This window comes from Mastigoproctus giganteus, chromosome 11, assembly GCF_048544385.1.
Source record: "Mastigoproctus giganteus isolate SK-2022 chromosome 11, ASM4854438v1, whole genome shotgun sequence".
In the NCBI taxonomy this organism is placed as follows: domain Eukaryota; kingdom Metazoa; phylum Arthropoda; class Arachnida; order Uropygi; family Thelyphonidae; genus Mastigoproctus; species Mastigoproctus giganteus.
In genome coordinates this window covers 168,515,937-168,541,073 of record NC_143585.1, presented here as the reverse complement: position 1 = coordinate 168,541,073, position 25,137 = coordinate 168,515,937, and the positions used below count along the sequence as shown (strand labels likewise).

Genomic DNA, 25,137 nt, shown 5'->3' with positions numbered 1-25,137 from the left:
TTTTTAAATGTCTGTGATTTGGTTTCTCTGAAAAGGAATATTTCATTACAGTTACCTTTCTCACTAACATACAATTTTCCAGTTGTTTTTCAGGTTCATACTGGTATGGGTGAGGCAGATCCATTTTGAATTAGTCGTGGGTGAGTTTTGAAATTATGAGCTGTATGTATTTTGTCCCTGTGTTCAATCCCCCTCACCTATGTGCAAAACCTGTTGTTATTTTTGCATATGGGGTTAGAGGTTGAACTCAGGGATGCTAGTTTGTTTTGGTTGAGACTTTCACGGCAGTGAAATTAACTCACATGGATATTTTGCTGATGCATGAGTACCAAAGGTGTGGACCTCTGTGCTAGCAATGAGAAAGATTCAGTTTTAAATTCACAGATTGCTGTGCTGGCGAAACAGTTTTAATCATTTCATATTTTAATGATTTCACATGACACCTTGAAGGCTGCAGCTTTATTTATTTAATTCCAGTAGTAAATAACATTGACAAATGTATGTAATTCAAGTAGGCAGGGGGAATGATGATACAATCTACTCATAAGAAATGTTGTGCACACCATATCTTACCTTAAAATGTAGCTACGTGATGAACACACAGACACACCAACAATGTACACGGACATTGCATTGTACTGCAAAGCAGTGCCACCACACGGTTATTAGTGGAATGACATGAAGTTATTATTATAATACCCTGATTATGAACACCGTGTCTTTATACATGCCACAGTAACATTCTGTAGCTTTAAAAAAAGTTTTTACTGCCATTTTTTTTTTTAATTTACATAGAACGTCCACTTTGATTCGGTTTTGGTTTCTTCAACGAAGGAATTTGTTCATTACAGTCACCTTTCATTTCACTAATTCTTGCTGGTCAGACGTAATGCCGGCAAAATATGTAGGAGAAAAATCAGCCTAGAAATGAAAAATAAATAGAAATAAGGAAATCATACAGATTAATATTTATCTGTGTTATCTAAATGATTATGTTACTATGGCAGTTAAGCTATTTAAATTTGGTATATTACATAAAGCCTGCCTAACCTAAGGAGAGTTTAAAACCCATAGTTCTTCATCAGGCAAATCACTGTGATGCACATGCATGCATGCACAAATGCAAAACAAGAATGGGTCCTGAAGCAAGAAAGATTGTCTATGGAAAAATGAAATTATATATTCAACCCTACTGGATGGTTGATCTCTAACAATGACACCTATCCAGCCATAGGAAGACCGTGCCCCCCCATCAAATCCATCACCACCACCATGGTGGTGATGGATTTGATAATATGGTAGCTTCACTATTGCACCTGTGTCAAATGTAATTTATGGTAGGTTTAATTGGTATTGGACAAAGTAAAAAACAAAAAAGTCCACTATTAATAGGTTGTTTAATCTTGTTTTGAAATAGCTTAATTCATCCTGTTGTTAATTAATCTTGTTTTGACAATCACATGGCCTAGCAAACTTGTTTATATTATAAAATAATAATTATGATTTTAAAGTGTTTGGCACAAATTAGTAACAACTAATTATGGCTCTGAGATGTAGTCTCTGCTTACACACTGCATTCAGGGAAATTAAAAAACTTTGTATAACAAAGTTTTTTTTAGTTTCCTTGAATATAATTATTTTTTAATATTATTGTAATAATATTATTTAATTAATGTTATTTTTTATTGGAATATTATTGATCTTACTCTTGTAATTTTTTTAAAACATAGTATTTTGCCCATTACGGGTGGGCTGGTGGTGAAATAGGGACCTGCAAATTTTACTTATATTCAGACAACCTAGGGCCTCACAATTGTGCTTAGTCCCAAGAATGCTTAAATGGGCCCTGATTTTAGCTAAATCATGGATGAAATAGCCACTATACATTTTTTTTTTTTCTATTGTTAGATCTAGCCATTTGACAAATAACAAATACAGAGTCGGTGGATTTTCGGCTGCTGAAAACAATAAGTAGTTTTGTTATTTTTACCGTATTCTTTGTTAATTAACAAACTACATTGCTTTTCACAAAGATATTAAATAGGCTTAGTAGCCTATTTAATATCGTTAGCTTATTTTTTTAAATTTAACTAGTGATTTCTGTAATTTAAGACTTGCCACTAATACCGGTCTTGGCGCCAACATTGTTCAACTTGCGGCCATTGTACTGATCGATGCAAAATAGCTTAACATATATCTCGAATTGTAGCATAAGGTATAACATAAAATGAGATAGCATAATATGTAGCACTGTATTAGAAATCTGTTAGCTTAGTATAGTACTATCAATTAACCAATAAATTTATTAATCTTATTAAATTTTGTCATTAATTAAACTGTATTTAAACGGAAATCATGACCTAGACCAGAGTTGCAAAGCAAAGATCACAGAGTAGCAGGAGTGCTGTGGCTCGGGGGAGAAATGAAGGGGGCGATTTTCTAACATATCATAGTCTCAAAAAATGTGTGAAATGTTTGCGGACATTTCAGGAACAGGTACTCTAGGTACCTAGAACCAAGAAATTAAGTGCCAATGAGAGTTTGAGGTGTAGGGCAGATACTCTCAAAGAAATTAATATACGAGGGGCCCATCAAGCTGCCCAATTCAATGCCAGAGTACAGCAGGCAACGCAGAGGCAATCTCCAAGGCAGAATGCGCTGGTTCCATAGGAACTAGTTATATTTGGTGACTATTGTCAGGGAGATGGGGAATATATTATGCAAAAAGGACAGGTGGAACAGGATCAGGGTATTTCTGCCAGGGGAAAAAGTTGATGACATTGTAGAGCAGATATCTTTTAAGGGCACAAAAGGGAGGTCATTAGTACCAACATGTTGTACATATTGGCACTAAAGACATCCAAAGTAAGAGATCTACAGATTTAATTAGCAAGTACAGGTCAATGTTGAAAAAAAAGTTGCGAGCTAGGGTTGAATTTGAAAGTGTCTGCAATTCTGCCCAGGCACGATAGGAGGGAGTATATGATGAGAGCCTTGTCAATCAAATCGGCCCTGGAGAGATTGTGCAAGGCTCATAGGGTAGAATTTTTTTCAGTGTGGTCTGTGCTTGTTAACTGGAGCGATTGCTTCTACAGGGATGAGGTACACCTAAATAGAAAGGGTGCAAGAATAACAGCTGATGCTATCGAGGTGGTGTTAAGCGGGTCGGAAAACTGCTAACTTCGGGGGGGATACACAGACTAAAAGATTAACAGTGGCCGAAGGCAGAGCAAAAGTGATTGTTGCACTGCTTCTATTGGAATGGAAAGCAAGTTGCAGGGGATTTCCAGGACCACTGGGAGTCACAGTGAAACAAGTAAGTACATGGTACATGGGCTTCCGTAAAGGCGACTACGATGGACTGAGACAGTATTTAAATTCTATACAGTGGGACCAACTGATGATGTTACCAACAGCAAATTCAAAATGGGAAGCATTCAAAGAACTTATCTTGGAAGCTACTAGGCTTTACATACCAACTAAGAAATATTGTTCAAGGTTTAGGCCAAAATGGATGTCAGATGAACTAATGAGGCATATGGCAGAGAAGAAAAATGCATGGGATACTTACAAATTAACACATGACACAGAAGCCTATGATAGATACAAGTTGATATGCAACCAAGTTACAAAGGAGGTTAGGCAGGCGAAGGCAGATTACGAGAAATCCTTGGCAAGGGATGCAAAGAAAAACAGCAAAGAGTTCTTTACTTATGTAAACTAAATTAGCCGACCGGGCTAGCCGAGTGGGTAAAGTACCTGCCCGGCAACCCAAAGGTCGCGGGTTCGATTCCCGCCTCGGGCTTGGATCAAAGTACTGCAAAAACCTTGGGAGGTGCAATATGGCCACAGAAGCCGATGCGCCAATAACTACCAAATCAAAAAAAAAAAAAAAAAAAAACTTATGTAAACTCTAGAAGGAAAGGGATGAATCAGATTGGTCCACTTGATATTGATGGGTCAAGTGTTGATGATCCTGCTCAGGTGGCTAACAAACTAAATGAATATTTTGCATCGACATTCACACATGAGGAGTTATTCAGCGAGGGGAATGCCAGAGGTGTATTCAACTCTAGCAGTAAGTTACAGAATCTTGAAATAACTGGGAGTAAAGTGGAGGAGAAACTGTTGAAGATAAACACAAGAAAGGCACCCGGGGTGGATGGGATCTATCCAGTTATATTAAAGGAGGCAGCAAAGGAAGTAAGCAAACCCTTAGCCATAATTATGAGAGCTTCCTTGGACTCAGGGGAGGTACCCATAGACTGGAAATGTGCAAATGTGACCCCAATTCACAAAGGAGGATCAAAGGCTGACACAAGTAATTATAGACCTGTGAGCTTGACTTCTGTTCCAGGAAAATTAATGGAGGCACTGGTTAAAGACGCACTGCAGGATCATTTAGACAAGACTTCAGTTATAGCTCAGACACAGCATGGTTTTGTTAAGGGGAAGCCTTGCCTGACCAACTTGATTGGATACTATGATGCAGTCACAAAAGAACTGGATGCAGGGAATAACTTTGATATTATATACTTGGATCTTAGAAAGGCTTTTGATACTGTTGCACATGGAAGACTGCTACACAAATTGGAGCAGTGTGACATTGGAGGCAAATTGCTGCTATGGATAAAGGGGTGGTTGAGGGGGAGAAGACAGAGAGTGGTAATCAATGGACACTGCTCATCGTGGACTGATGTTATTAGTGGAGTCCCTCAGGGCTCAGTGTTGGGTCCATTATTGTTTTCTGTATTTATAAATGATATTGATGATGGTATATCGGGATTAATGTCCAAGTTTGCAGACGATACAAAGGTTGGCAGGGTTGTCAAGAACACTACTGACACTATGCTAATGCAACAGGATCTGGAAAGGTTGAGCAGATGGGCTGAGAGGTGGCAAATGAAGTTTAACATTGACAAATGTAAAGTACTACACATGGGAAACAGCAACCCCAGAGCAACGTATCAACTCTATGGTACAACACTGACAGTGGTAGAGAATGAAAGGGACTTGGGGGTGGTTGTGCAGGCAGATATGAAGTTCTCTGAGCAGTGCAGACGGGCTGCAAGAGTAGCTCATGGAGTATTGTCAATGATATACAGGAATTTTTCCAGCAGGGATAAGGAGGTGATTATTCCATTGTATAAGGCGATGGTCAGGCCACACCTAGAGTACTGTATACAGGTCTGGAGGCCTCATTTCAAGAAGGATGTAGAGCTGCTGGAACGAGTACAGAGAAGGGCAACAAGATTAGTGAATGGAACAAAGGGGTGCTCTTATGAAGAAAGGCTTAAGTTTTGCAAATTACAGTGTCTGGAGACTAGGCACCAGCAAGGTGATCTGATAGAGGTGTATAAAGCCTTGAATGGTTTAAGCTTGCTCAATGCGGATGGGATTCTTCCTCTAGCTCAGAATAATCACCTGAGAGGGCATAAATTCAAATTGAGGAAAGACAGATGTAGGATAGACGTGCGGAAATTTGCCTTTAGCCAGCGGGTGGTTGGTTGGTGGAACAGACTTCCATCCCTTGTGGTGGAGGTTGATAGCCTAAATAAGTTTAAGGCTCAGCTGGACAGGTATTTTGAACGAACAGAGGGGTGAAGTGGAAGTGGTTTTTTTTTTTTTTTTTTTGGCTGATGCTGCATAAGCTTGCTTTCTTGCATCAAATGCCTCTACTAATGCTAATGCTAATGCTAATGGGCTGTGTTACAGTAACTAAGAGTAGGAACAGTTGCATGTACACCAATGCTATTAGTATAGTTAATAAATTTGATGAACTTGAAGTGTTAGTCAAGACATCAAGTGCAGATATTGTTGGGATATCAGAGACAGTGTCACACAGATATAAGCAGTGCAGAATTGGAATTTGGGGAGTACAGTGTGTACAGAAAGGATAGACAGGACAGGAAGGGTGGAGGGGTTGTGCTATTAGTTAAGAAACACACAAAATCTAAGGAAGTGCATCCAAATGATGTTGGTGGACAATGCAATGTTGAGTCTGTTTGGTGTGACATAAGTACTGGAAAAGGGAAAATGAGAGTAGGTGTGTGTTATAGGCCTAATGAATCTGATGAGTACAACGAGCAGTTGTGCAGAGAAATAGAGTGGGCCAGTAAATCAGAATGTCTTGTAATGGGTATTTTAACTTTCCAGATATTGACTGGAACTTGTGGGATGGTCACTTGCACCTACACAAAGCTTTTGCAGATTTATTGGATGACTGTTTACTACAGCAACATGTTTGAGAGGCAACCAGAGGGAGTAATACTCTCAATCAGCAGTGATTATTCATGCATTAAGAATTTGCAGATAAAGGAACCACTGGGTGACAGTGATCACAGTGTACTGATGTGGGATTTACTTAAAGGTGTAACTACCATCAAGGGTAAATGGAAATTCTTTTGCTTTCGTAAAGGCAACTGATGATGTTACCAATGGTGAATTCTAAATGGGAAGCCTTCAGGGACTTAATCTTGGAGGCTACTAGACTTGGCATACCATTTAGGCCTAAATGAATGTCAGATGAATTAATGAGGCTCGTGGCAGAGAAGCAAAATGCATGGGATGCATATAAATTATCAGGCGACACAGAAGCCTATGGCAAATATAAGCTAGTCTGTAATCAAGACAGAAAGGAGGTTAGGCAGATTACGAGAAATCTTTGGAAAAGGATGCAAAGAAAAACAGCCAAGAGTTCTTTACTTATGTAAAGAACTTTGTATTCTAGAAGGAAAGGGAGTATTTTGAATCTACATTCACACATGAGGAGCTATTCAAGGAGAGTAATGCCAGAAGCTTATCAAATTCTAACAGGTAGCTAAGTGATTTTGTAATAACTGAGAGCAAAGTGGAGGAGAAATTGTTGAAGTTAAATATAAGGAAGGCACCTGGGGTGTATGGGAGCTATCCAGTTACATTAAAGGAGGAAGCAAAGAAAGTAAGCAAACCCTTAGCCATAATTATGAGAGCTTCCTTAGACCCAGGGGAGGTCCCCATGGACTGGAGGTGTGCAAATGTATCACAAATTCACAAAGGTGACAAGTAATTATACACCTGTTAATTTAACTTTGGTTCCGGGGAAAATAATATAGTCACTGGCAAAAAGAATCATTGTAGGATTATGTAGACACGACTTCGGTAACAGTTAAGATATCATGGGTTTGTTAAAGGGAGGTCTTGTCTGACCAGTTTGATTGGATACTGTGATGTGGTTACAAAGGAACTGGATACAAAAAATAATTTTGATATCTTATACTTGGATTTCAGGAAAGCTTTTGATACCGTTGTACACAGAGGCCTGCTGTACAAATTGGAGCGGTATGGCATTAAGAGCAAGCTGCTACAATAGATAAAGGGATGGTTGAGTGGGAGATGACAGAGAGTGGTAATCAGTGGACACTGCTCTTCGTGGAATAATGTTATTAGTGAAGTTCCCCATGGTTCGGTGCTGGGCCCATTGTTGTTTTTTGTATTCATCAAGAATATTGATTGAGGGTATATCAGACGTAATGTCAAAGTTGACACCTATCGAGCTCAGATGATACAAAGGTTGGCAGGGTTGTTAATGACAGTATGTTACTGCAACTGGATCTAGATAAGTTGGGCAACTCAAGTTTAACATTGACAAATGCAAAGTACTGCATATGGGTAGCAGTAACCAAAGAGAAACATACCAACTGTGTGGTACTACACTCAGGGAAGTGGAGAGTGAAAAAGACCTGGTGGTAATTGTGCAGTCAGATATGAAGTTCGCTGAGCAGTGCAGACAGGCTGCCAGAGTAGGTCATGGAGTCTTGTAAATGAGATATAGGAATTTTGCTAGCAGGGACAAGGAGGTGATTATCCCGTTGTACAAGGCAATGGTCAGGCCACACCTTGGTCTGGAGGCCTCATTTTAGGAAGGATGTACAGTTGCTAGAAAGAGTACAAAGAAGGGCAACAAGATTGGTGAACAAAGGGGTGCTCTTACCAAGATAGGCTTAATTCCTGCAAATTGAAGTGCTTGGAGACTAAGCACATGCGAGGTGATCTGATCGATATGTGTGTAAGGCCTTAAATGGTTTGAGCAAGCTCAGTGCTGATGGGAGTCTTCCTCTTGCTCAGATTATGAACCTGAGGGGGGCATAAATTCAAATTGAGGAAAGACAGTTGAACAGCACACTGTGCTAGTCGTAGAATAGATGTGCGGAAATTTGCCTTTAGCCAGCAGGTAGTTGATTGCTGGAAACTTCCAACTCTTGTGGAAGTTGATAGCTTAAATAAATTTAAGGCTGAGCTGGACAAGCATTTGGAGTGAATAGATAATTGAAATGGGAGGGGGTGGGCTTGGCTGATTCTGCATAAGCTTGATTTCTTGCATCTTATGTCCATTCTAATGCTTTTACGAGTGTGATAAATCTAAATGATTTCACACATATTTGGCCATTTTAATGTGTTTGAAGAAATAAATAAATTTATAATATTGTTCATATGGGAAAGCTTATTAAGAACTTAATGTACAAGCTTGTGAGATAGAATCCATTCAAAATTTGTGCTGAGCCAAATGTATAAAATATGATATCCAAGTTGGAATCTGATTTGTTAAAAATGTACTTGAAATTCAGGTATAACAGTTCTTTTCTTTATAAGTGGTGGACTTGGTGGACAGTACTCTTGGGTAGCTAAGATTTATTTTGGGGTCAGTAGCTTATGTGGGGTTGATGAGATGAATCTCCTCTCTCTCACTCTGTCAGAAAAAAAAAAAAAAAAAAAATCAGCCATTTTTTTCTTTTAAAGTGTGAGTATAATTGGTAGTAACTGATTTAAAATAACGAATGGCACATTTTCACTGCAGTTATGCATGAAAGGCTCATAACTCATTATAGCAGTTTCTATGGTGCTATTATGAGGAAAATTCAAATTCATTAGGAAAATCAAAATAAAAGTATTGCCATTTTATTTAAGTGTTTTGCAACCTTAGTTGATGAAACAGCAGCTAATTTTTCCAGCTGTTTTGATATCCCCACACCAAAAACTAAGTTGAGTTTCAACATGCTACTTAATATGTAGTGGTAGCAGTTTTCTTTTATTATTATGTTCAGTGGTATTGCCATTTTCCACCACCAGATTGTCATAAGGCTAGTATCATATTGTATGTTTTAATTTTGTTATTATCAACCATGGGGGGGACACTAGTAATATGTATGCTTATCCTTTTGTTTATCACTCTTCCCAACTGGGGTAGATAGGTATTTTCAATTGTTTAGAAAAGGTAGATTGCCTTAGAAAAGGTTGAACAGCACACTGTGCTAGTAATTTAAGAAATTTCCGAGGAGTGGTGATGTAAATTTCTAAGATGGGAAGAGGAAACTGTAGTAAACAAAGCAATAGTAACAAGTTTATTGGGGATATACAACTCCTAATAATGATTTACCCAATTCCAAGAAGTATGAGATACACTTCCACAAATACATTGTTACTCTTATTGTATTTTATAGCTAATTTAAGTGGAGAAACTGTGTGATTCAAGTTGGAAGCATGAAATTAGTGAAATTAAGATTTCAGAATATTATTAGAAAATTCTTTTGCAACTAAACATGAGCAAGGCTCCTGAAGCTTGGTGGTGCATGCATATTAATTTTTAAGAAGCTGATAAGAGAGTGCTTTGAACCACAGAGTTAATTAGCATTAGCTTCTTTAATTGATGGAAGAAAGCAAGCTTATGCAGCATCAGCCAAAAAAAAAAAACCCCTCCCATTTCACCCCTCCATCTGTTCCAAATGCCTGTCCAGCTCAGCCTTAAATTTATTTAGGCTATCAACTTTTTTTTTTTTTTTTTTTATGTAAACCCCAAACACGAGAGGTATTAGAACCTATAGTACTTAGAACCATACTTGGGTTGGAGGTTGAGAAGACGAAAGAAGATATTTGTTGACATTGGACTTGAACTTCTGTAGACTGTAATTTTCAGGAAATACGCATGAAGGAAGGTTGTTCCAGAAAACTGCAGTTGAATGAATAAACGAGGAAGTTTGAAGTTGGACAGTAAATGGATGTTGGCTGGTGGCGGCACGTATTTGGACTGTTTTGAAAGAGAGAGAGCGGGAATTATAGAAGCCAATTCAGAAGAACAGTGCCCATGAAAATATCTGTAGAAGAGGGATGCAGCAAAAACAGTACATCTATGAGACATCGAGCAGAGAGACTCTGTTAGAGATGAATCATTAATCATTAAAAGATGTGGGAACAATATTCCATGGTAGAGTGGATTTGCGATTTGTAAAGAGTGAACATCTGTTTGGAAGAAAAATAATGCCAAGAGCGAAAGAGAAAACCAAGTTTTTTAGATGCAGAGGAAGCAATATTTTTAATGTGCTTGTGCCAAGAGAGATTAGAAGTCAGAGTAATCCCCAAAAGAGATATATCATTTTGCCTAGAAATTGGAGTGTCAACAAAGATAAGCAGAAGAGCAGAAGAATCCTTTTTGCAAGATATAAGACAAGGCTGAGTTCTAGAAGGATTGAAATCAACTAAATTGTCTTTGTCCACTGGAGAATTACCTGGAGATCGGCATTTAAGGAATTGGTAGCAGATTTTCGAGAAGTTGAAGCTGATCGAGCAGGACAAGGTTTCTAAAAATGAAAATTGGAATGCAATGTGCTATCATCGGCAAAACTATGGATAGGATTTCCAGTCAATGGAAGAAGGTCATTAATATACAAGAGGAAAAGAGTGGGGGAAAGAACTTTGGGGGACACTGGCATTAGTGGAGAAGTTAGAAGACAAAGAGCCATCTACCATCACCCTCACGATCAGACAGAAAACTGGATAACCAATTACAAAAAACAGTTGGCAAACCATAAGATGCAAGCTTGTTTAGAAGACCTTTATGCCAAACACGATCGAAAGTCTTTGAGATGTCAAGAGCAACTGCTTATGTTTCAACGAACTTTTCCATTGAATTAGTCCATAAATGGGTACCATAAGCCAGAATATCCCCAGTGGATCGAATCTGACGGAATCCATACTGGCGATCATTGATCAGACGGAAGATTTCTAGGTAGTTTGAGTTGGTGGTTAATCGATTTCTCCATTACTTTGGAAAGAGTAGAAGTAATTACAATGGGACAATAATTGGATGGGAGGGATTTGTCACCCTCTGTAGGAACTGGCTGGATATGAGAAAATTTCCAAGCAGAAGGAAAAACACCTTTGGAATAAGAAAGTGAAAAGAGGCGGCAAAGAACAAGAGTAAGTTCAGGAGCACAGGTTTTGAGAACAAGTGGAGAAATACCATCGGGACCTGGAACTTTCTTAGCATCAAGATTCGTTAAAATCCTTCTGATATCCTTTTGACTGAAGACCACAGGAGGCAGTGAATGGAGCGTGTTGGGAATGGTGGAAAGTGTTTTACCAAGATCATTAATACATGAGTTGGAAGGAAAATGGGATGCTAGCAGGTCAGCTTTATCCTTGGCTGAAGTGACAACAGAACCATATGGTTTGGACAGAGGTGGGAGCTGAGATGTGCAAAAGTTGCGGCCTATAGCTTTGGCAAAAGACCAGAATGCTCGGCTACCATTAGGGCAAGAAGCAAGTTTTCTACTCTTAGCCTGTTCAACCTCTAGTTTGGACTGATTAATAACTGCTTTACAATTGTAGCGAGCTTTGTTGTAGGCAGAAAATGAAACTGAAGAATTAGAAACAAGCCAATTACAATATGCAACATTCTTCTCTTGAACAGCCTTAGCACATTTATTGGAAAACCATGGTTTAGATAAAGGACGAGATTTTAAAGTGGAGTGTGGGATAAAGGATTCCATTCCTGCAAGAATAATTTCACTGACACGATCAGACTAAACGTTGACATCAGAAGTTTTGAAACAGTAATCCAGCCAAGGAAAAGAAGGAAAGAAATCTCGCAGGTCATACCATTTTGCAACAATATGAGGTTGGGAATAGTCATGAGATAAAGGCTCCATTGGAGAAGAGACAATCACCATGTTGTGATCTGAGGTGCTTAAAGGACCACTTAATTTTCACCGTGTAATTAGAAGGGTTGTTTGTGAGAAAAAGATCAAGCGTGTTGGCTGTATGGTTAGTTTTGTCCGGTATTCTTGTAGGTAAATAAACAAACTGTGCAAAGTTATTAGTAATTACGAAAGCCTCAGCATCTCGACCAGCTGGGTCGGTGTGACTAGAAAACGGAAGCCAACTGGAGTTGTGAAGATTAAAATCACCAAGGAAAATTACCTCACTGTTAGGAAAGTTGGACTGGAGAAAGTCAAGTTGTAAAGAGAGGAAGTCAAAGCACTCCAAGTGATTGGTGGAGTTGGGAGAACGGTAGAGACAACAGATGAATTTGACACAATGAGGTAGAGATTTTAAGCCAGAGAAGATCGAAAAGAGGAGATTCCAAATTACCAAGTGTCTGACAGGGAATATCGGAACAGACATATGCACAAGTACCATCTTTGAGGCGAAAAGAATCATACAGCAAATAATTTGGGCAACTAAGATGAGCAGTAGTTGAACCGATAACTGAGATTCTGTCAGAAAAATTACATGGGGTTTGGCAGACTGCAAGTGGAAATGGACATCGTTGAGATTAGAACTGAGACCACATATATTTGTGAAATGAATTAGAAAGTGTTTGAGAGGTTTAGATCTTTTTGCAGATAAGCTTATTCTATTAGTTTGACAATTCATGGTGTATTCAATAGTAAGAAAAAGTGGGTGGGACATGCTGTATGAAGTAATGAAATTTTTGGATATGGTGTACACATGGTAAGAATATACCCAGATCGTTGACATAACAAGCCCTCGACAATACCCCTCCCCCCGTACATACACACTACTCGGACTCCCTCCAGTCACTATCTGGCAGAGTAGAGGTAGCAAGCTTATACACTATCTGATCCGGAAACCTTCTAGAGAGTTACCAATAGGTTCGGTCCGGTACTAGCGGCTGGCCTGCGAACACGTTTTACAGCTGTACCCTTGAAATGTAAGGAAGAATGGATCTCGCCACAATGTTCATCATAACCTCAAAAGTCATCAATCATACTGCATGAAGGAAGAGATGGGGAAGGGTTGACCGGAAATTAGTTCTGGAGATTAAACATGGGTTCCACCACTGCAAGCCTCCAATAAGCAAAGTGGTGTCATTGCACCAGTTAATGAGAGTTATCTACCCTGTATTACTGCCTGGTAACACAGAGGGGGTGGCATTCCTCCATGTGGTGTGGGCGCCACACCTCGACCCCTGATTACATTGGTTTACACCTGTGTGGTCACCCACCGTGTTCTTGCGCATGGAGGTTATACCCAGGATTACTAACAATAGCACCATCGTGAAGGTGCAAGCAGAGGATTTGGCTGTCACATACTGTCCAAACTTCGCCGAAATTGAGTCCACTTGACTTGAGTGTCACCCGAATATTAGCATTAGCATTAGCATTGCAGAGGCATATGATGCAAGAAAGCAAGCTTATTCAGCATCAGCCAAAAAAAACAAAAAAAAAAAAAAAACCCACTCCCATTTCACCCCTCCGTTCGTTCGAAATACCTGTCCAGTTGAGCTTTAAATTTGTTTAGGCTATCAACTTCAACAACCAGTGATGGAAGTCGGTTCCACCAACCAACCACCCGCTGGCCAAAGGCAAATTTCCGCACATCTATCCGACATCCGTCCTTCCTCAATTTGAATTTATGCCCTCTGAGGTGATTATTCTGAGAAAGATGAAGAATCCCATTGGCATTGAGCATGCTCAAACCATTCAAAGCCTTATACACCTCTATCAGATCACCTCGCCGGTGCCTAGTCTCCAGACTCTGTAATTTGCAAAACTTAAGCCTTTCTTCGTAAGAGCAACCCTTTGTTCCATTTACTAATCTTGTTGCCCTTCTCTGTACCCGTTCCAGCAGCTCTACATCCTTCTTGAAATGAGGCCTCCAGACCTGTATACAGTACTCAAGATGTGGCCTTACCATTGCCTTATACAAGGGAATAATCACCTCCTTATCCCTGCTAGAAAAATTCCTGTATATCATTGACAAGACACCATGAGCTACTCTTGCAGCTCGTCTGCACTGCTCAGAGAACTTCATATCTGCCTGCACAATTACCCCCAGGTCCTTTTCATTCTCCACCACTGTCAGTATAGTACCGCAGAGTTGATACGTTGCTCTGGGGTTACTGTTTCCCATATGCAGCACTTTACATTTGTCGATGTTAAACCTCATTTGCCACCTCTCAGCCCATCTGTTCAACCTGTCCAGATCCTGTTGCAGCAGCATAGCGTCAGTATTGTCCTTAACGACCCTGCCAACCTTTGTATCATCTGCAAACTTGGACATTAAACTTGATATCCCATCATCAATATCATTCATAAACACCGAAAACAACAACGGACCCAACACTGAACCTTGAGGAACTCCACTAATAACATTAGTCCACGTTGAGCAGTGTCCATTGATTACCACTCTCTGTCTTCTGCCACTCAACCATCCCCTTATCCACAGCAGCAATTTGCCTCCAATGCCACACTGCTCCAATTTGTGCAGCAGTCTTCCATGTGCAACAGTATCAAAAGCCTTTCTAAGATCCAAATATATAATATCAAAGTTATTCCCTGCATCCAGTTCTTTTGTGACTACATCATAGTATCCAATCAAATTGGTCAGGCAAGACCTTCCATCAGCGTTTTAGACTCCCAGATAACAAGTACAACTTGTCTGGCATATCTGAGAGAATGTCTGTGACAACCTCAAAGATTTCCACAATAAAAGATGGAAATCTGTTCCACCAATCAACCACCCGCTGGCTAAAGGCAAATTTCCGCACTGCTTTTCTACAAACGTCTTTCATCAATTTGAATCTATGCTACCTCAGGTTCTTAATCTGAGCAAGAGGAAGAATCCCATCAACATTCAGCTTGCTCAACCCATTCAAGGCCTTATACACCTCAATCAGATCACTTTGCAAGTGGCGCCTCCATAGCCAGGTGGACAGAAGCAGCAGTGCATAGCACACACACTTCTTGATTAGACTGGGGTTCGAGCCCGTGTCCACCAAATACGGAGGATGCGGAAAAGTCAGGGAATGACCACCGCCTATCCCCGGAGCAACATGGCCTTAGTTGCTAATGCTCATAAAACTAAACAACAGACAACAAGCAACCCTTGCAGGTGTCTACTCTCCAGGTGCTGCAATTTGCAGACTTAAGCCTTTCTTGCTAAGAGAACCCCGTTGTTCCCCTCACCAGTCTTGTTGCCCTTCTTTGTACTAGTTCTAGCAACTCTACATTCTTCCAAAAATGAGGCCTCCAGACCTGTATATATATACTTTAGGTGTTGCTTGACCATTGCCTTGTACAACGGAATAATCACCTCCCTGTCTCTGCTAGTAAAACTCCTATATATCATTGACAGGACTCCACGATCTGCCCTGGCAGTCTGTCTGCACTGCTCAGCAAACTTCATATTTGACTGCACAATTACCCCCAGACTTTTCTCAGTTTCCTGAGTGTAGTAGCACACAGTTGATACATTTCTCTTCAGTTATTGCTACCCATATGCAGTACTTTGCATTTGTCAATTTAAACTTTAAATTTGTCAAGTTAAACTTCAGTTGCCACTTCTCAGCCCATTTGCTCAACTTATCTAGATCCAGTTGGAGTAGCATACTATCTTTACTGTTTTTAACATCCCTGCCTACCTTTGTATCATCTGCAAACTTGGACATTAATCCTGATATACCTTAATCAATATCATTAATGAATACACAAAACAACAATGGGCCCAGCACCGAATCCTGGGGAACTCCACTTATAACATTTGTCCACGAGAGCATTACCACTCTCTGTCATCTCCCACTCAACCATCCCTTTATCCATTGTTGCCACTTGCCCTTAATACCATACCTCTCCCATTTCTAGAGCAGTGTTCCATGTGCAACAGTATCAAAGCTTTCCTGAAATCCAAGTGTAAGATATCAAAATTATTTTTGACATTCAGTTCCTTTGTGACCACATCATAGTATCCAATCAAACTGGTCAGACAAGACCTCCCTTTAACAAACCCATGTTGTGTCTTAACTATTACTGCAGTCTTTTCTAGATGATCCTGCAATGCTTCTTTAACCAGTGACTCCATTATTTTCCCCAGAACACAAGTTAAACTAGCAGATCTATAATTACTTGTGTCACCTTTTGAGAACCTCCTTTGTGAATTGGTGATATATTTGTCCTCCGGTCCATGGGAACCTCCCCTGAGTCCAAGGAAGCTCTCATAATTATGGCTAAGGGTTTGCTTACTTCCTTTGCTGCCTCTCTTAATATAACTGGAGAGATCCTGTCCACTCCAGGTTCCTTTTTTATATTTAACTTCAAGAATTTCTCAGTTATTACAAAATCACTTAGCTCCTTGTTAGTGTTTGATAAACTTCTGGCATTCCCCTCATTGAATAACTCCTCATGTGTGAATTTAGATTCAAAATACTCATTTCAGTTTATCAGCTACCTGAGCATGATCATCAATACTCAACCCATCTATGTTAAGTGGTCCAATCTGATTCATCCCTTTCCTTATATTGTTTACCTAAGTAGAGAACTCTGCTGTTTTTCTTTGCATCCTTTGCCAAAGATTTCTTGTAATCTGCCTTTGCCTGCCTAACCTCGTTTGTGACTTTATTACAGATTAGCATTAGTACAGGCATATGATGCAAGAAAGAAAGCTTATGCAGCATCAGCCAAAAAAAAAAAAAAAACGCACCACTCCCATTTCACGCCTCCGTTCATTCGAAATACCTTTCCAGCTGAGCCTTAAATTTATTTAGGCTATCAACTCCCACAACAAGGAATGGAAGTCTGTTCCACCAACCAACTATCCGCTGGCTAAAGGAAAATTTCTGTACATCTATCCTACATCTGTCTTTCCTCAATTTGAATTTATGCCCTCTCAGGTGATTATTCTGAGCAAAGGGGAGAATCCCATCGGCATTGAGCATGCTCAAACCATTCAAGGCTTTATACACCTCTATCAGATCATCTTCCCGGTGCCTAGTCTCCAGACACTGTAATTTGCAAAACTTAAGCCTTTCTTCGTAAGAGCAACCCTTTGTTCCATTCACTAATCTTGTTGCCCTTCTCTGTACTCGTTCTACCAGCTCTACATCCTTCTTCATGTGAGGCTTCCAGACCTGTATACAGTAATCAAGGTGTGGCCTGACCATTGCCTTATACAAGGGAATAATCACCTCCTTATCCCTGCTAGAAAAATTCCTGTATACCATTGACAAGATGGGCTGCAAGCTACTCTTGCAGCCCGTCTGCACAGCTCAGAAAACTTAATATCTGCCTGCACAATTACCCCCAAGTCTTTTTCATTCTCTACCACTGTCAGTGTAGTACCAGAGTTGATATGTTGCTCTGGGGTTACTGCTTCCCACATGTAGTACTTTACATTTGTCAATGTTAAACTTCATTTGCCGCCTCTCAGCCCGTCTGCTCAATCTTTCCAGATCTTGTTGCAGCAGCATAGCATCAGTAGTGTCCTTAACAACTCTGCCAACCTATTTATCGTCTGCAAACTTGGACATTAAGCTTGCTATACCATCATCAATATCATTTATAAATACAGAAAACAACAATGGACCCAACACTGAACTCTGAGGGACTCCAATAATAACATTAGTCCGTGATGAGCAGTGTCCACTGATTTCCACTCAACCATCTTCTCCTCCACAACCATCCCTTTATCCATAGCAGCAATTTGCCTCCAATGCCACACTGCTCCAATTTGTGCAGCAGTCTTCCATGTGAAACAGTATGAAAAGTCTTTCTAAAATCCAAATATATAATATCAAAGTTATTCCCTGCATCCAGTTCTTTTGTGACTGCATCATAGTATCCAATCAAATTGGTCAGGCAAGACTTTCCCTTAACAAAACCGTGCTGTGTCCGAGCTATAACTCAAGTCTTCTCTAGATGATCCTGCAGTGCGTCTTTAACCAGTGCCTCCATTAATTTTCCTGGAACAGAAGTTAAACTCACAGGTCTATAATTACTTGTGTCAGCGTTTAATCCTCCTTTGTGAATTGGGGTCACACATTTGCATATCTGCAGTCTATGGGTACCTCCCTTGAGTCCAAAGAAGCTCTCATAATGATGGCTAAGGGTTTGCTTACTTCCTTTGCTGCCTCCTTTAATATAACTAGAGAGATCCCATCCACCCCAGGTGCCTTTTTTATGTTTATCCTCAAAAATTTCTCCTCCACTTTCCTCTCAGTTATTACAAAATCATCTAGCTCACTGCCAGAGTTTACTTCACCTCTGGTATTCCCCTTCCTGAATAACTCCTCAAGTGTGAATGTAGATGCAAAATATCGTTTAGTTTGTTAGCCACCTGAGCAGGATCATCAACAGTTGAACTAGCAATATCCAGTGGACAAATATGATTCATCCCTTTCCTTCTAGAGTTTACATGCATAAAGAACTCTTTTCTGTTTTTCTTTGCATCTTTTGCCTAGGATTTCTCATAATCTGCCTTTGCCTGCCTAATCTCCTTTGTGACTTGGTTACAGACCAGCTTATATCTATCATAGGCTTCCATGTCACCCGTTAATTTATATGTATCCCATGCATTTTCTTCTCTGCCATATGTCTCATTAGTCCATCTGACATCCATTTAGGCCTAAACCTTGAACAATATTTCTTAGTTGGTATGTAAAGCCTGCTAGCTTCCAAGATAAGTTCTTTGAATGCTTCCCATTTTGAATTTGCTGTTGGTAACATCATCAGTTGGTCCCACTGTATAGAATTTAAATAAATACTGTCTCAGGCCATCGTAGTTGCCTTTACGAAAGTAAAAACCGTTCCCTTTACCCCATGGTAGTTACCTCTTTGAGCAAATCCCACTTCAGCACACTGTGATCACTGCCACCTAGTGGTTCCTGTATCTGCAGATTCTTAATGCATGAAGAATCACTACTGATAATCAAATCAAGAGTATTACTCCCTCTAGTTGCCTCCCAAACATGCTGATGTAGAAAACAATCATCCAATAAATCCAGAAAAGCCTTGCTAGTGTGTGAGTGCCAAACCCACAAATTCCAGTCAATATCTGGGAAATTAAAATCCCGCATTATAAATAAGATTCTCTGATTTACTGGCCCACTCTATTTCCCTGTACAATTTCTTATTATACTCATCAGATTCATTAGGCCTATAACACCCACCTACTCTCATTTTTCCTTTCCCGGTTCTTATGTCACACCAAACAGACTTAAAAATTAATTATACTATTAATTAAATTATAAAAATTATTATCCATGAGATGGTACACTTATATGGGGGGAGAAAAAAAAAAAAATAAAAGAGGCTTTTATAAAAATTATTTAAGATAATAGCAGTTTCTTACAAAATAATTTATAAATTCAGTGATTCAAAGTCTTAGCTACATGGTGCCTATGATGAGTTAGTACTTGTTGCCAGGGCCACACTCGCATTGCCCTATTTGTGCCCTCTGCTTGTCATCACTGCCGAAAGAAACAATTCCAAAATTCTATAATCATGACTACAGACAGAGCAGGCCAAAAATTTAGAAATCTTTATTCACTACCTAGCAGAGCCACCTTTTGCAAGAATTACAGAATTTCTTCTTCTTCCTGTCCTACACATTTTTTTTTTTGCTTTCCTAAGTCTAATAGGGACAGTATGAGGATAGCAGAGTATCCTCATACTATAACACACACCTACTCTCATTTTTCCTTTCCCGGTGCTTTTGTTATACCAAACAGACTTAAATTAATTATACTATTAATCAAATTATAAAAATTATTATCCATGAGATGATAAAAAAAAAAAAAAAAAAAAAAAAAACTTATTCCATACCATTTTTCAAATGGTGCCATCTGGGGAGACTGATAATCATGGAGTTTCTGAAAATAGGTAATAACAGTCTTCTCTATTGGGGAATTGTTGCTTATTTGAGGGGGTTTTTGAGCAGTGTGAGTTGGAGTTTCTGTCCCTTTACAAGTGGATAGTAGAGTTATTATCCCACACATAAAAAAACAAGCCTTGAAATGGTGTAGTCTGTGTGGTGGTCCCCACCACATAATAAGTAACAATAGTGTTCTCTATTAGTGAAGCGTTACTTATTTGAGGTAGTGCAATATATGGCTACTCGTGAAGGATTAGCACAATATGAGATACAGATAAAATGATGCCCTTTATACTACTATCGTAGTTTTTTTTTTTGAGTTGTCTATGGTGTGTCTGCACTGATATTATATTGATAACCTTAAAATATTATGCCTAGTAGCATTTAGTTTCATTTTAATACTATTTTAATGTATAGTTATCATAAAAGTACTGTTTTTGAAATGGTTAATTTCTTAATCATAATTTATTAGTTCATTTGTTAATAATTGTCATTATTAACAAATGGTGAAAGAAGTCTCCTGAAACTGCTATCAACTGCATCTTTTAAAGAAGAACAGTAGAGGATTTCAAGAAAAAAAATTTGTCACAGGAACAGAAATGAGGAATCTGCTCTGAGATAGCTAGCATGGCAATATAAAAAAAAAAAAAAAAATCAAGTATTTGTTGAAAGATCACTGAATTATGACCACCCCTATGAAAACTGAATGCAACCCATTGACTGCGTGAGGCATGAGAATGCGGAGTTAGTCGACCTATGTAGCATAGATAAGGTGTCGGTGGTTCAGTGTGTAGTAAAATTCCGAGAGTGATGGGAAGGATTTATCGGACTTTGATAAAGGACAGATTGTGGGTGCTTGACGAGCTGGTGCCTCGATTTCCCAAACGGCTGAACTGGTGGGGTGTTCGAGAGCCGCTGTAGTTAGTGTACCAGGACTGGTGTCAAAATGATCAAACAATGATCTGACAGCAAAACTGCAAAGGTCAGCGAAAGGTTGATGTTAGTGGTGAGCGCTGGGTCCGATGACTCCTACAGGTGAACAGGCACAGCACTGTTGACTACCCAATACAACATGGGCCAACCTGGAACAATATCTGGCATGACCATGTGTCGTATGCTCACATGTATGGGCTATACCAGCAGACAACCCCTATGGCATCCTCTCCTAACCAAGGTTCATTGGCTTAAAAGACTTGCCTAGTGCAAAGAGCAAGCAAGTTGGACGTTACAAGACTGGAGGAAGGTGTTCTGGTTGGATGAGTCACATTATTTAATCCGTGGATGGTCATGTGTGGATTTGGCATCAACAACATGAGGCTCTTGATCCATCGTGTATGGTATCAAAAGTGCAGGCTGATGGAGGCAGTTCTATGGTCTGGGGCATGTTTCACTGGCAGGAACTTTGACTCCCTGGTGCGTGGGGAACAATGTATCAGTGGTCTCCACTATCGTCAACTGTTTGCTGACTGTACACCCCACTATGTTACACTTTTTCCTGAATAGCGATGGTGTCTTCCAAGATGACAAGCCATTGGGCATTTGATGTGCAGGAATGTTTGAGGAACACAGTTCTGACTTCTATCATCTCGATTGGCCTCCGAACTCCCCCGATATCTATCCCATAGAGCACTTGTGGGACATTATGGAAAGGCATATCAAGCACCTGGTTACACTAGTCACCTCCATACCTGACCGCATTACACACAGCTTGGTTGGCCATACCTCCTGAACCCTTCCGACATCTTGTTGAATCAATGCCACGTCGGATAACTGCTGTACTGAGGGCAAAAGGAGGAACTACAAAGTATTAGGTAGGTGGTCAGTGATCACTCAGTATACCTTAATATGATACGTAAAACTAGGGTGACCAACTGTCCCGAATTTTGTGGGGCATCTAGATTTTCGGCTCTCTATGGAGGTGTTCCGAAAGAACAATCGGCATTTTTCCCGATTTATCACATAACGTAAAATAAATTATATAAACTGTAATAATAGATCGTGCTAAAATTCATTAACTAGCAAAACGTGAATGTGTATAGAAAGTTTAAATAAAATAAATCCCCATTTACATCTTCGATATTTATTTGTCTTAAATTCCTGGACACGAACAAAATCCAAGCTTTTAATTGGTACGCGTGTGTGTGCGCTGCCACATCGCAATATTTGTGAAACAGGTTCGTTGGCATGTATAAAGCGGGGATCCGGGGTATTTTGTAATCTCATGTACCAATGAAAAAATCCTGATTTTTTTTTTTTTTTTTTTTGTGTCCCGATTTTTAAGGTCGATATCCCGAAATTGGTTGATCAAGAGTTGGTCACCCTACACCGTAGAACACCCTATGATACTCTCCAGAAATTAAAACGAATAAAAGATTAACGCAAAATGATTACAGTAAAAAATCAATTGAACACAATTCAAAAATTAACTAAAATTCAAAAAACAAATTAAAAAAATAATTGGAAATCTAAAGTTAAACGTAAATTTTGAATAACGATTTTACTTCTACAAATATTGATTTAACTCTAAGGGCTCACATCTGGTGAGTATGGGCTTGGCACACCCAGGGTCCTGAGCTGGATATCAACATTCTTCTCTTTCTTGGTGATTCCCTTCTACTTTTGACTTTCTCTCCCTCTCTCAGGGTAACTCGAGAATTTTTTTTTTTTTTTTTTGGCTGGTGCAGCATAAGCCTCAGGTTTTCCTGCACCATATAGCTAATAATAATAATCAACGTAGAATGTATAGAGCACTATAGCTCTGTTATATACTACATAAAAATAAAAAAAATTAAGGTAAATTGCCAAATATTTCCGTTTATAGTCCAGAATGACCACAATGTGAAAGGTATTCACAAAAATATAGGAAATACAAATTACCATATTTGGTAGTCACATGAGTTTGAACCTCAGTTAGTTATTCAAACACATGCGTCTACTTTTGTACCCTCACGTTTGACCGCTTGGCTGCGGTGGCAGTGATTAATTGGAAATAGTTTGCTATGTCCAACTTGCAACGAATACATTAAAAAATATAATAATAAAAAAAAAGGAATAATTTTAATTTGTAGATAGCTAATTGCATTAGAGCCTCGGCCCTAGAGGCACGCGAACTGTACGTTATCCCCCCCACCCCCCCACCCCCGTTGTGCTATTCTGTTTTTTTTTTTTTTTTTTTGTTTGCACAACACGCAAATCAGCTTTGACACACACTTCTACAGACATAATTCACTTATGAGCATAATGAGTTATGAGCTTAGGGCCGTTAATACCAATGTTTAAATATATACATTTTTTTATAAAGAAACATGACATGATACCATAACACTGAACGAGACAGTGTTCAATATTTATAGACAAAATGTTGTACCTCTAAAACGCAAGATTGGCGCGGTCAGGTGGACGCTGGTCTAAATACTGCACCAGTATATTATTTATTGGCTTGTAATCATGGCTATATTTGCTTTACGTTTAACATTTAATCCTTTCGAAAAAGTTTTAGATACTCCACTCCTTATTTTTCAACTTCTGTCCTCGTTTATTTATTTGTTTCTTTCTTCCCCCTTTTTTCTACACCTTTTCCATTCTGTCTCAATCTTACTTATACTTTAATATATATCTTTATACTAAAACACAACTTCATAGGTAAGTAATCATTTCTGATGGAAATGCAATAATTATTATGTATAGCAGTGAGGGAGTCGAACCATGTCAATTCAAACACTTCTGCAGCTGCACATATTCGCACTTTCTTTATTATTAGCCATGTGGTACAAGGAAGCCTGAGGCTTATGCTACACTAGCCAAAAAAAAATTACGAATTACCCCGAAAGAGAGAGAGAGAGTCAGACCAAGAAAGAGAAGAATGATTATATCTAGCTCAGAATCCTGGGTGTACCAAGCCCATACTCACCAGATGTGATCCCCTTGGGTTATGAATGCATTAAAATACAGGATTCAGAAAATGCAAAAGCAAATAAAAAATGTGGAAAAATACTGATGGTAAATGCCATCAGACTGAGTAGATATCACTGGGATCTGCAAAACGTCAAGCCTGGTTCAGTTTACGTTGTCCATTATATTTTAATTTCTGCTAAATTAGGTTCATTAAGGAATAAATACCATTTCTAAAAACCTTTTCTGTTTTTCATAATGCGGTATATCATTACAACTACTGTAGTTTAAATAGTTGTCAATACTCACCGAAATCATATTGGCAATGGTACTGGAGATGCAACGTTGGCATACACTCTTGCCGACGCCTTCTTCGCTGTTTATACATTCGCAAATCTGGCAATCTGAGGGCTCGGCAGTCAGTGCCACACGACGAGACATGACATCAAAGAACTTCTTGTAGTTGCTCTTCTTGTTCTCGGATAGTATTTGAGACGAGAATGACGATCCGTTTGCCTCCAGCGCCAGGGGAACGCAGATATCCTTCTTAACAATTCGCAACTGTGCTAACAGGTCTGCGTCACCTTTCAACGACGAATCCTTTACATCTTTCAAGGTATAAGCAAACTTATTGTCTAAACCTGGAAGAGAGTTTAAATACCTTTAATTTGCCATAAAATTACTGTTTCATATCTAATTTGTCACTGAATATAAGCTCGAAGAAAAATACCCATAGTGGGGATTTTTATTTATGCTACACAGTATGTGCAAATAAGTAAAATGTTCTAAGTTTCAATAGCAAAAGCTTAATTTACGGTATTCACCTTGAACGATCTGCAGTTGTTATTCGGGTGAATGAATGACTAAATTTTTTGGGTTTGGGTAATTTAAAGTTAAGTAGGTTAATTGGTAAGTTTACGGGATGGGAATAAATTAATTGAAAACGGAATTAAAATATGCGCAAGGAAGCAGAGTGCACAACTCCGTCCCTGGTTGTCATGGAGAATTAATTAAGAACTCTAAAATATGTGAAACAGATAGGCCAATAGTCATAACGCTAGACTTTCGTTTTGTTAAAAACGTCTTCAGTTGGCAAAGTTTAGTGGTTTGGAATCTTACACACTTGAGATTTCCGCATGTCGCAAAGTGCATCACGGGAACATAAAAATTTCTTTAAAATACAGCACGCGTTCTCTCTCCACCAAACTTTGCCAACTGAAGACGTTTTTAACAAAACGAAAGTCTACCGTTATGACTATTGGCCTCATCTGTTTCACATATTTTAGAGTTCTTAATTAATTAATTCTCCATGACAACCAGGGA

General features: G+C 39.2%; 1 protein-coding gene across 1 annotated transcript in view; it reads right to left on the bottom strand.

Annotated features, from left to right (window-relative positions):
* Window positions 1–444: 444 nt before the first annotated feature.
* The window catches only part of Apoltp (Apolipoprotein lipid transfer particle), a 168,578-nt gene continuing 143,885 nt past the window's right edge, over window positions 445–25,137 (bottom strand). The window contains exons 33-34 of the mRNA XM_090384611.1: window positions 24,124–24,455; window positions 445–921 (exon numbers count right to left, since the gene is read on the bottom strand). Coding sequence (XP_090240737.1) covers window positions 859–921; window positions 24,124–24,455 — 395 coding nt within the window. The 3' untranslated portion in view covers window positions 445–858. The remainder of the gene's footprint in view (window positions 922–24,123; window positions 24,456–25,137) is intronic.